This window comes from Pinus tabuliformis, chromosome 3_1 (assembly GCF_031772625.1).
Source record: "Pinus tabuliformis cultivar Carrire ecotype Pingquan chromosome 3_1, CPIR1, whole genome shotgun sequence".
Taxonomy (NCBI): Eukaryota; Viridiplantae; Streptophyta; class Pinopsida; order Pinales; family Pinaceae; genus Pinus; species Pinus tabuliformis.
In genome coordinates, this window is record NC_142301.1 from 253,229,991 (window position 1) to 253,243,551 (window position 13,561).

At 37.2% G+C, this 13,561-nt stretch overlaps 1 protein-coding gene across 1 annotated transcript in view; it reads left to right on the top strand.

The window, feature by feature from the left end:
- LOC149186749 (threonine--tRNA ligase, chloroplastic/mitochondrial 2-like) overlaps positions 1-13,561 on the top strand; it is a 217,327-nt gene that overhangs the window by 83,642 nt on the left and 120,124 nt on the right. The window contains exon 5 of the mRNA XM_089411117.1: positions 2,259-2,512. Coding sequence (XP_089267243.1) covers positions 2,259-2,512 — 254 coding nt within the window. The remainder of the gene's footprint in view (positions 1-2,258; positions 2,513-13,561) is intronic.

The following is a 13,561-nucleotide window of genomic DNA, read 5'->3' on the forward strand; positions in this document are numbered from 1 at the left end:
AATTAAATCATTTTAGTGCTCATCATATCGCGTCTCCCAACCAACTGGTCAACAGTTGGTCTTTGTCATTTCATAGGGTCTACCCCCCTTAGCCGCGGGAGACAGGCTTAAATGGAGAGATCAGGGATCAGGGTGACAGCCCCCGGTCTGAGCGTTGTCGTGACAATCTGTGCGACAACACGGTGAACACCTGGGTGGAGTATGCACCTTGGGAGACAATGATGATGATGTCGATATATCATTGGTCTCGCTAGCATTGTGCTCTGATTTTGTGGAGAGATAGAGTTGTTAGTCAAGGCCTTGCTATGTGACAATGCTGGTCGATATGATGCTAGACAGATGGGTTACCAATCCAACTCTTCTTATGAGATCTCTTTAGATTGAGAATGTCCATGTACCATGTATGAATACCTCCCTAGTTAAGAGGGAGTGTTGAAAAATGTGTAACTAGGTTCAGTCTTCATATAGATGAAATGTACTTTTGATTCTTGTAAAGTGTAAAATGAAAGAAAAATTATTATTATCATTATTATTGAAGCATGGGTTTCATGCTCAAGGTCTTTTATTTTATAGGTCAAGCACCCAGTGAGTGCTTCTAGGGTATGTCCTAGGTCTAGAAGTCAAAAGAATCATTGTCATAAGTTGAAGACCCCATCAGGCACATTGTAACTTGTAAAGAAAATTATTTTTGTCTTAAAAGGCGTCCATATACCCTCCAAAACCAAGTCGACCTGGCAGTTGGCAAGTCGGCCTAAAGGAAGAGCCACGTCCACCTTTGAAGAGCCTATAAATAGAAGAGAACTCTTCCTACTTGAAACACATTCACTCATCACTCATTCAAATGAAGGAAGAGGAAGAAGGAGGAAGAAAAGGAGGAGGACGAAGGAGATTTGTTTTTGGGCTAATTTTCTCTCACACGTGCTAAGGAGAACTAGGGTTTCTGCAACAATACCTAGGGTTTCTATCTTCAAGTTTGATCTTGGAGAAAAAGAGACAAGTAGGTCAAGCGAAGGTCACCAAGGGTAATCCTCATGCTCCTGAAGTGAGAGAAAGTCAAGCGAAGGTCAAAGGAGGGCTTAGAAGGTAGATCAAAGCTCACACGTGTGGCAACAACAACTGCGGGGGCGGTTGAAATTTCAGATCTGCAGTGGAGGCCGAAATTTCTGCAGTTGGAGGTCGAAGAAGTGCTATTGGAAGAGATTTGACTGGGTTTGACAAGATCAGGGTTAGCACATCATCCAGAGAGGTTGGTCTTGGTCTTGGAGGGTTCTGAAGTCAGTGTTAAGGTCTTGGAATTCGTCAATTGAAGAATCTATAAGGAAGAGAAGAGATTTGCAGGTTTTCCTCTCAAGTGGAGAGGTTTTGGCCCTGGCTTGCAGCCTATATTCTGTGTTCTTGTTCTTCTTGTTTTGGTAGCTGTTTGATGATTCACACATATAATAATAAGTAACAAAGCTAATAAGTAAAAGGACATCACAAGCAGTTATCAAGTAAAGAGAAATCTATATAATCACTGCCCTTTTGATTTCTCAACACAATGTGCATTAAAGTACATTCCCCCTAGATGCATATCTTTTCTAGGGGCAGGTATTTTATGCACTTTGTGGATAATAGATAGGAAATACCAATCTACTTGGCAGTTAAATAGTTGTATTGGATAGGAATTGTGACCATTGTTCACTGTCATCTTCCATACACACTAGAACAAACAAACTCTTGAACAAGCTTGCTAATATGATGTTGAATGTAGTAGTTTCTCGTCCTTCTGGTTGAGAATATGTGATTCCAAAGCACTTGATGAAGAAAATCTGGGTGTGAAAGAATAATTTGACTGACTGAAGAAGTACATACTTCTGGTCTGAATGTACAACCATAAACATCTTATATTCTGCATATGCTCAGTTAGCCAAGTTAACATTTATTTAGTTTTTATTTTGACTTAACCCTCAACAATTTTTTTCTCAGCGATTATTAGTGTGGTATTCTTAATCAAATCACTCTATGCTATCTAGTTTAACTTGTCTTTGAAAATCTAGCGATGACTCATTCACTTACTATCCAACTGACAACTACTGCTAGATGCAACTCCTATTCTTACAAATTTGAGATGTAGTGTTGTTATTGACTTGTTGATGTTAATTTAGCTGCTTGTTAATTTTTCTGAACAGTTGGTCTATTCATTGGCACAGAAGTATCTCTGTTTGGTTTTTTCCCACTTATAAGTGCTCCAAGACTTGATATTCTATCCACTTATGCAGGAGATGAATGGTGGGACCTTTGTGCGGGGCCACATGTTGAAAGCACTGGCCAACTTAACAAGAAAGCCATCGAACTTGAATCTGTGGCTGGGGCTTATTGGAGAGGTGATGAAAAAAGGCAGATGCTACAACGAATATATGGCACTGCTTGGGAAAATGAAGAACAATTGAAAACATATCAGTTCCTTAAAGAGGAGGCAAAACGACGTGATCACAGGCGCTTAGGCCAGGAGCTAGACCTGTTTTCTATACAGGTATTAGATGGACATATTATGGTGTTTGTTGGTTTGTTATCCACATTCAATATAGTGCATATAGGTGACATGGGGGACATGTGGTGGAACATGACATGTGCCAACTATAATTTTCATATTTTCTGTTCGATGATTGTATTGCTGGGAAACATGGAAAGCCATATTCTCTGATTTGTAAATGGAAACCGGAAACTAAAGCTGTCAGTCTAGTTAAAATTTTTATCATACTACTTTTCTCATAATTTAGAAGATAGGCTTCCGAATTATTCTCTTTTCAATACTTTGTTTGAGTCTGATCCCCTTATGGAGAGGGATACTGTTTTTTGGGGAAGAACAGAACATTTTTGGGTTTCTCAATTGGTATCAGAATTTTATTTTCACCTTTAAGTTGCAGGATACTGATAATCTACATTTCTGCTCTGTTTGAAAGTATATGATGCTATCATAAGTTCTGGATTTGAGGATGTAATTCAAGAAAGAAGGAATATCAAATTATCTGGGTGTTTCCATATATGAAGTTTTGAGAGCAATAAACTAATCCTTTATGAATTATTCTCCTTGGTTTTTCAATAGTCTACTCTTGTTATTTTTCTCGTTGCCTGCCTCACTCCATGACCTGCAAAAGGTCATTATTTATTAATGGAATTTTTTTATCCATGGTTGATTTATCTATCTTGAAGATCAGTTACTATTTCCTGCAAAAAACTGTGGTTTTGTCTACATGTATGTTGATGCTGAAACTATAATGTTTCAATAAGCAACACTTCGACCTCTCATGAGACTAAGTGAGAGGATGCTGGAATATTGCCCTAAATTTTGAAGCTTCTGTTCAGAATGAATAAAAGTTAGAAAAAAGCTAAGTTTAGGTGTTAACTTTTAAGTTCTCTTTAATTATTTGTTTTTGTTAAAATTGGCAACTAGGGCCAAACTCCACATGGGTCATCTTATTTATGACAGCTGATATTTTTCTTGGATTCCTCTCTCCAAGAAGTTGAAGTGTATTTGGGCCTTATCTATTTCTCTTGGGAAGATCGAAGTTAGGATTTTTATGCTAGGATCTCTTGTGGTTCGATTTTGGAGGACGAAGAGAAGGGAATCAATAGTAGAGTTCAGGCTTCTGTGATCCATATCAAGTTTACAAAAGATTTTTCGGCGAAGATCACATGAAACATCATTTGTCGACGCATTTCGAACCAACCAGTGTGGTTCATCGTTAGGACAAGTTGAAGAAACAGATCCAGCTTAGCAAGTTAAATAGACAGAGCAGAGCCTCCAACGGCTAAAAAGACCAACAGCTACTTTGGACTAGGTACCGGGATCAAAACCCCTTTATTAATAATTTAAGGAAAAAGTTACCCTAGGGGGACCAATCCCTTAAAATAAAATAAATAAAAATAATACTATGATAATAGTTAGTTAAAAATATTAATAATTAATTAAAATAATATGTAAAAAATTTAATTCATGATAATAGCTAGTTAAAATAAATAATTAAAAATTATATTTAAGGGAGAAAATTACCCTAGGGGGACCAATCCCTAAAATAAATTAAATAAAAATAATTTTATGAATAAAATTATTAATACATAATTATTAATTTAGTAAAAATTATTAATAAATAATTTTATGATGATAGTTAGTTAAATAATTGAAATGTTATGTTAAATCAGTAATTAAAATAATTCATGATAATAGTTAGTTAAAATAAAAAATAAAAAATTATATTTAAGGAAAAAAATAAAAATATATATATATATATCTATATATATATATATATATATATATAAATTACCCTAGGGGGAGCAATAAAATAAATAAAAATAATATAATGATAATAGTTAGTTAAAAATTATTAATAAATAAATAAAAGTTTTATGTTAAATAAATAATTAAAAATAGTAAGTTAAATTAGTATTAGAGGAATTAAAAACAAGACTATAAAGATAAATAAAAGAAAGAGAAGGTATGAATGAAAAATATTTTATTATAAAAGTAAAGAAATAAATAAATAATAATAATAAAATTAAATAAAATAAATTAAATTAAATAAATAAATACGGACGGTGAACTTCCGCAGCTGCCACAGTGAAAGAAAATCTGGACGGCGAACTTCCGCAGCTGCCAGTGAATGGGCGGTACCTCAAACATTATTTCCAGCACTGACCTATATTTTCTTTCATCATTGTATATTTCGGTGTGACCATTGTAAATATACAGTGAGTTATCCATTGTAATGTGTAAATTTACAGTTTGGCTCCATGCTCGAGGTGAAGGCACTGGGCTGCAGTTCCTAGTGTGTGTTTTTTTTCTTTAAACACTATCCCCAGGTGGAGCCAGATGTTGTAACTCGTTTTAAGTTTGTCTATGTTGTATATATATCTTGCCTTATTGTAAAAGAAAATCTAATACTCAAGCAAAAAAAAAGAAAAAAGAAAGAAAAGATGTTAAAGATAGTTTCTGGTTTGATTATATTGCAGTGATTTAGTTCTTATTAAATTATTTTATTAAGGACTAATCATTGGCGTTAAGCACTTGTCATAAGATTTCATACAGCGGAGGTGGGACCATGTGCCGACGGTTGTAAGGTTAATGAACAAACAAGTGGAATGAGAAAGATGTGTTTTAGTGATGGGGCCCACATGATGCTGCAAACCTGACACCACAAACTGCTCGATGGTTATCACAGTGGGTGCCTCCACAAAGACTTGGAGTTGGGCGTGTTGACTCTAGATCAACGACCCAAATTAACTACGAGGCATTATTTCGAAAAATGCATTGTACAGAGGAGTCCTCCTGCAGTTGCGTCATCAGGCGAGCCAATTGCGTCATCAAGTGAGCTAGACCCCGCCCATTCCTCCACCATGTCATTCCCCTTTTGCCAATTGTCATCTAAATTGTCCAATCATTCATTAAATTCATCCTGCAAAAAATAGAAATTCCCACAAAAATAATAAGTGTTGTTCCCCCTACCGTTATTCCATCCCACCTATAAAACCTCATTCCCAGTCATTCTTTTTCACCTGTCCTTTTGCTCTGGCTATTGAAGACTCCAAAAACTTCAGCTAGCGTCCTAGTCATCGTAACCCGTCAGCACCACGTATATTAGAGTTAGTCATCTTATAATAATTGAAATGGCCAAAAAAGTTGCTTTAATTGGATCATCCTCTCATATTCTCCTCATGCATATAGAAAGGGACATATTTGATGCTATCTGTCCTGCAAACCACCTTGAATTCTATTAACATATTCATCTAAATCAATCCAGTTCTCCCATTTATGCCGCAGTAATAAGGTCAGGTGTTTTGTCAGCATTTGTTCCTCGGACCTATCTTTTTCCAGAGTTTATCCATTGGCTAGTCTCAACAATGTATGCTCAGAAATGCTTCGTAATGAATAGATTAGGAGAAAATATTTTTCAAGTATCTTCACTTCTAATCCAAGAAGCATTGTGTTATCCTTCTACGAATACATATTTTTCTTTCTTTGAAGAGTCCTTATCTGCCTATTTTTAAGATTTATCTGGACCAGAGTATGCTCAAGTAATCTTTTACCGTATGCCTGATGGAAAGCAGTTTTCTTTGGACTCGGCTCAATTTCCTTTAGATGTTCTCGCTGAAGATGTTAGACCTGTTCTTTAGATTTTAGCCAAAATTTTGGGAAAAGAAGACACTGCAGTGATTGATAAAGCAGTTTTGGGGATGTTTAGTGTGATGATGAAACCTAAGGTTGTTTTAGATATACCTGCTTTTTGGGAAGGAGTGATTAATGTTCAGTTCATGAATCTTTCACTTACTGGTTGCTTTAGGTTTCCCTCCCTAATAACTTATTTGTTCCTGTACACTCATGTTGAAAGTTTTATGCATTTGGGGTTGAATATTATGGATCCTCACAAAAATAAGCAATCAGTAGTCTTCTGGACTGATACAATAAGGAGTGATCCTAAAAATGAAGGCCTGTTTAATTTTGCTTCCTCTTTTCTCTCAATTGTTTATTCAATTATAAATAGTTCACCTGCACCATGCATGTTACCAAAAGCTCAATCTTTTCTTCAATTGAGCAAAGATGCAAAGGTTGGAGATTGGTTTTCTTTTCAAGATCATGTGGAAATCAGATTGTATGGAGCTGAAATTGTGCCCTACAGGTTGCCAACTTTTGTTCCTATGAGGTTGTTTTCTCTGGAATTCATAAGGCAAAGTTTAAATGTAGATCAAATACATTTTGTGCCTGCAAAGAAAGGACATATTTTCAGATTGCCTAGAACTATTGGACCTTTCATTGTGAATACTAGACAGGCAGCAGAAGAAGTCCAGGAAATGTTGGAGGGGATGAATTTATTGTTGGGAGAAAAATGGGCCTATGAACTATGTCATATAATTTCAAACAGAAAAGTGGAGAACAATTATGCCCCTTTTATACGTGAGTCCAGACCAGAAATTGAAAAGTTGGCTATTAAGGGACATTCTGCTTCATTAGGGGGCATAGAGATTGAAACCCCTCTTCCTACTGAAAAAAATTGAAGAGAGGTAGAGCAGAGGTGATTAATTTAGATGAAGAGTTGGATAGAGCAGAAAAAATGGCAAAGATGTCTGATGAGGCCAGTTCATCATCAGTTCCTGGTTTTCAATGGCAGCTAGGGGAGACACTTTGTACACCTTCTTCTCCTATTCCAGAAGAAGCTTCTCAAAGTTTTGTGTCTATAATTAAACAAATGTTTTTGCAGATTGAGGAAAGAAACAAGAAGATTAGAGAGAATATGGAGTCTCAGCCAGAGGCTCAAATTTCTTCAAATTATCAAACAAGGTTATTGTTAACCATGGATTTAGAAAGAAGTCAGTTGAAAATTTCTTTTTCTCATCCTTCAACAATGTTTGTATCATCTTCAACAGGTTTTAAGACTGTTAATCTAATAGTAGATGCAAAGAAAATTCCTCTGCCTGATAAGATCAATCTTCATACGCAGACTAGTCAATTGATTTTTAATGATTTGAACAAATCTTTCTTAGCTGCTACTAAGGCTGAAGGTATGCTAGAAAAAGTGGTAAATCAGTTGAAGCTGGAGAAAGCTAATTCTAGAGCTCTAAATACCCAAAATGAAGAATTGAAAAAATTAATTGTTAAAATTGGAGTGAACCCAAAAGACAGAACTACAATCCAAAAACTATTACAGGGTGCTGAAACAGAGATTCAGGTGTTGAGGAAGAAACTAAAGCTTCCTTCTGTAGAACATCCAATGGCTACAAAGGTGGCAGAAGTTGAAAAGGAAAAAGAAACATTGATTCAAGAGCTTTTGCAAAGAAATGAAGAGGTAACAAAATTGAAGGAAATGAATCTTGTTCTACAACAAAAGATTGATTCACATGTCTGTACAATTGTGGTAGCAACAGACTCAGAGGACCCTACTGCTAAGTTAACTCGGGTTATGACTGAGTTACAAATTGCTGAAAATGAACTGAAGAAAGCAAAGAGATTTTGAGAATGCCATGAAAGTTGTCAAGGCCATTGAGCAGGAATTACTGATGTCCAAGGAAACTGCAGAGAAATATAGGAAAGATTATCAAATTTCTCACCAGGAAATCAAGGAGTTAAAAGAAAAGGTGAAAGGCAACATGTCCCTTATACAGGCAAGGGAAATATTGTGGAATGATATAATTAAAACATGTGGGAATTTCTGGTCATCATGGAAGAAGAAAAGACTATTGTTAGAGACTTAGAAGAAATCATTATGGCTAATAAACCAAACTACAGTTAAAAGCCCAGTTTGCTAAGAAGATGATTGATTTCCTAAATTCAATTTCTTCTTAGGAGTTAAAGGAATTTGGGGTAGAGGATAGAACTAAACATATAATGGAAATGAATAAGATGATAGTGAAGAATTCATATAGGAAAGCAGCAGAGAAAAAGCTTATTGAAGTCAAAGAAGCAGTGATGAAGTTCAATGTCATTTTCGACAAAAGAACTAGAGTTGGTTTACCATCCTGTTGGGATCAGCAAGGAAATTTGTTATCCTGGGAAATATATGAAACATTACTGGTGGAGGCTAAAAGCAAAATTAGCTCCACACATGAAAAGACTGCAGTGTTGAAAGGAGCTACCATTGTTAACTATTTGCATAAAGATTTTCAACTCCTCTGGATGATGAAAACTCTTTTCATTGAAAAGCCAACATACAGCAGGGTTACAAATTTCAGGATGGCACATGTAAAGGTTATAAATTTCCCAAGTACAAATGCAAAGATTTGGAGGAAAAGCAGAGAATGGCGTCACCACAGGCAAACACTACAAAAGCAAAACCTTCTACTGCCCCGCAATCACAAATTGTTCAATGATGAAGTGCTTTATTTCTTAATAGTTTTCATTTTATGAAGTCATGTAATTTTTATGTTTTAATGTAATGATCGAATGTAAGGTAGTTTAGGAAGTTGACAGTTCCCATAACTGTCCTTTTGAAAATTTTGTATAAAAGAACTTGAAGAAGATGAATGAAGGTTCCAGAATTTTGGCACCTCAGGAGAGACTACAGTTTTGTACTTTGGATCTTCATATAATATTGAATAAAGCTTTTCATAGTGATTCCAAAAATTGTTGGGTATGATTTGTCTTCTTTGTTACATCTTATATGTTATTTCTTCATTGAAAAGAATTGAAGCAGCCAGGCCTTAATTTTGCAGTTCTGTGGTTTTAAGTTTCTGTAAATCTAAGGTTAAAAATCCTTAAAAAAGCGCTCTTCTTTTCGAATTCCATTTCATGCTAATTACACTTTCTTCTAAGTCAAAGATAAAAGATTCTGTATAAACAGTCTGTTATCTGAAACTTTTCACGAGCACTTCTTACTATTTTCGGTTCATTGGTATTCAACATTTGAAGACCACTTGAGAGGCATTGTTCATATATTGAAGACTAGAGGGTTTAAAATAAATATTCTAGGGTTTTACAAGATGATGGGACAACAAATCAATCAATTTTCATTTTTCAGTAAATGTCTTGGGCACTAATCCCTACTCAGCCAGAGATAGACCCCCAAGGTACAACACTGGGGAATCGAACTTCAGAGTAGCAACAGTCAGTTGCAAGAGGTGATTTAGTTAAGTCAAAGCAGTTAGAGAGGGGTAGGGATAGTAAGACTGGAAGGAAGTTTCTCTAGTCTGGTGAGTGCATAGCAGAGAGGCAGTGAGTGCCATAGAGAGGTAGTGCAGAGAAGAGAGGCAGCGCTGAGCTTCAGAGGTAGATCCGCATTTTGCTGAGGAGAAGTCGAAATTCAGTGCGAGAAGTTGGAGTGCGAGCCCGAAGGATCGATTTTGCAAATAACATCTGATAAGTTTGCGAGAGAGATGCTTGTTTGAGTTGTGGGACACAGATCTGTGTAGGCTGACGCAGAGGCAGCGCAAAGGTAGCAAGGGGCAGCTCATCTTGAGCCAAGGTCAGTGTCGGATCACCGGTGGGAGTGAGATCTTTCTCACTAGATCTCCTGTCAGTTATTTCTCTGTATGGAAAGCTAGATTTGAGCTTCCATAGATTTGTACTCAGATTTACTATTGCATAATAAATAAAACCTTAGCTGTTGCACCGGTTTTCCCAAGTTGGGTTTTTCCAGGGACATTGGTCCAAAAATAACAATGTTATTTATGTGTGTGTGATTCTATTCTTCCAACATTATTTTTCTTCCACAGTATTGTATTTGTGAAGGCTGCAGTGTATTAGTTTCGATATTTATCGTAGGATGCAGTAAATAATTTGTTCAGTTTATTTAACAAATAGAAGAAACTTAATCAGTTGCTGCAGTAGGATTTGGGGTTTCCGAATTTTCACATGGTATCAGAGCATAGATCGTAAGCCGGAGAGCTCAGTGGCAGAAGGAAGGAGGAATTTCGAAACTCTGCAGAGGCAGTAATTCGAAACCCTCAAGAGGCAGCACAGTCCTTGGGCCAGTGGGTCAATTTTTGAGGAAAAATTATTTCTGCGAGAGAGTTGACAGAGAAATTAGATTTTCTAGATCAGAGCTTACGAGAGGTAGAGGGAGACACGGTATTTTCCTTGCAATGCAGATCTTCAGCTGGTACGCAGTTGGCTAGTGCAAAATAGCGGCAGGAGGAAGGAAGAGCACACACAGAGGGAATCTTTTCTTAGGGGACTTCTAGCCTAGAAGTTTGAATTTTCCTTGCAGAGTAGTAGTGGTTGTGAGCAAATTTTCCCACTCCAGCAGGGAGTGCGAAAAACTAGTCGGCGGCTGTGCAGAGGAGAAGAGGAGGAATTCGACATTTTTGCACAGATGGCATCAACAGGGCTAAGATATTAGGATTGGTTGGATGGAGCCTCCAACTACGTGATCTGGAAGGCAAGAATTTCCTGTCTTCTAGATGAGTACGATCTCAAAGCTTATATCAATGGTGTGGTAGCTGTACCCGCAGATGCAGATCTGCTTAAGGCCTACAAGAAAGAGATGGCAAAGGAAAAGAAGCTGATTCTTGATGGGGTTGAAGATCACGTGGTGTCTCACATAGATGGCAAAGATATTGCCCGATAGATTGTTGGATTTCTAATTCTAACCTGTTAGAAATTCTTCCTGTACTATCCGGTTTATCTCACCTACTTGTTTAATTACTTAACAAGTTATTTACCATGTAAATACTGAAAATAAACACAAGTACAATATCAACATCTACAGGTCATCAACTGAAAGAAAACAAGCACATAAGTGACACCATTATTTTTGGACCAATGTCCCCGGAAAAACCTAATGTGGGAAAACTGGTGCAACTATTTAGAGGGTTTTATTATTATGCAGTTTTTCAGAATACAACCATGGTGCCAGAAATGGCTCACCCAACAGAGAATGCCCTAGGCAGTAGTATCTCTCCTCGAAGATAGATATTCCGGCTGATTAATCACCGGATAAACAATCCCACAGCAACAATTACAGCTCCCATTGCTCTGCATCACTCTGATAGGGACAACGTCACCCTACCCAGCTCACCAGCACCCATTCTGTCCCACAAAATCCTTTCAACGCTGCCTCTTGGCCTTGTGTCAGCTCTTCTAGCCTCTGCGTCAGCTTCTGGAGCTTCTACGTCAGCCCCTAAAAACTCTACGTCTCACAAGCTGGCCTCTCCTCGCTTTGCGTAGCTCCTGGCTGCCTCTGCGTAGCACCCAATGACCTCTACGTCAACCTCTCCGGGCTCTGCGCTGTCTTTCTGGTACCAACTCTGCCTCTCTGCTATGTATTCATTGCCCCTCGCTGTTGATCACTGATTCTATCGCTCTTAGCAAACCCTGCTCTAGAGAATAGAATAACTGATCACTCTGGTGTGTTCTCCAAATGACCCTCAAGCCTCCTCTTATACTCTTCTCATTGACATTTCAATGGCCGAGATTAAGTCCCTAATCAACAGCTAAGATTAGATTTGGCTTGATCCATGACTTTTGGACCATTCTAACTTAGTTTTATATTAATTCACATTAATATTTTAATTTCCCTAAGTTTAGACTTAGGAACTCCATTAAAAATATTAATTATTTTAATATCTCCCAAACTGGTTAGAATCTTCCCAAACCATTCTGGGTATTGGAGATCTCATGTGCTTTAGCCTCTCCACCAATTTTCGTGGCTAGAGCACATCTGATGCTACCCCAAATCAAGACGGATGTGGGAAGCACTTTCTACGCTATACAAGGGATCTTCCGAGCAACGGAAGATGTATATTGTAATGGCATCCATTTGACTAGAATGTTCAACCTTCATAGCACTGATTTCCTTGGCATGGTCTTCTTCCATGGTCAATAACTTATTTTGCATAGAATTAATTTCCCTATCATGATTAGCTTTCATGGTCGTCATATTTTCCTCTAAGCCTGATAACTTGCTTTGCATAAAACTAATTTCTGTGTCATGATTAGTCTTCATGGCCTCAATTTCCTTAGCATGCTGATTTTGCATGATCTCCATCTCCTTATTACGTTTTTCCAGGTGGGTGCATAAAGTTCTCACATCATTGGCGTAATTAGTTTGATTGATCTCCATATTTTTTACCAGCCGCATTAGTTCTTGTATAATTTGCTTCTGATCTTCCTTTTCATTGTCAACACTAATTTTATAATTTGTCCCTACTTTTCCACTATCATGGATTTGATCTACAATGGTACAGGTGGATGGCACATTCTGATATGAAGAATTGTCTTGAAATCTTTCATCGACAGCTGGACCTTTTATAAGATTACTTTCATTCTGTTGCACAATTTTAGGGGCACAAGGCGAGCTATCTGGATCACCATATCTATCTTTAAAAGCATCGACAATGTCTTGTAAAGAAGTGAAAGAATCTTCAGGACAATTATTAAACCAATTCAAAGCATCATCCTCTAAAGAAAGGACAAATAGACACATTTTGACATCTTCATGATTATACTGAGGAGATCTACAATACATGATCATTATACGAGTAAACCTGCATAGATGATTTTTAATAGCGATTGAATCACCACCCGAGAACAAAGGTAATTTAGAAATGGCCACTTCCCGAACATCATGGAGATCATCAGTAAAATGACATGGTTTAAACAAATAATCCATGATGCATAACGAGGGACCAAATGGATGATAGAAAGAGATCTCTGCTCAAGAAAATCAAGAGATGAAACCAGTGGAGTCGCCACTTGAACAATGAATCTAATTCTAGGATCCAAAAAGCAACCAACAAGCAGATATGAGGAAGGCTTCTTGTTTGGGATAAATAAATGAAAAGAAAATGGACTCGCCACCCAAACAAGAAATGAACTAAAGAGTAGGTGCTGAAGGAACGATTAAACGATATGACGAAAGATAAGGCGATGAAAAGATCAAATGACGCCAAAGAATGTTGGCCATTTGACAGGCTAATTAATGGCGGGAAAGATGAGATGATGCCAAAAAATGTTGCCTCTGCCAGCTCAAATGAAAAGATTCCAGATGAGAGAGAAGAATGAAGATGAAATGTCGTTGAAACTCCAGGGACCGAAAAAACTCTATCCTCGGTAACAGCGTCAAAAAATGTTGTTGCACAGATTGTCACGACAACG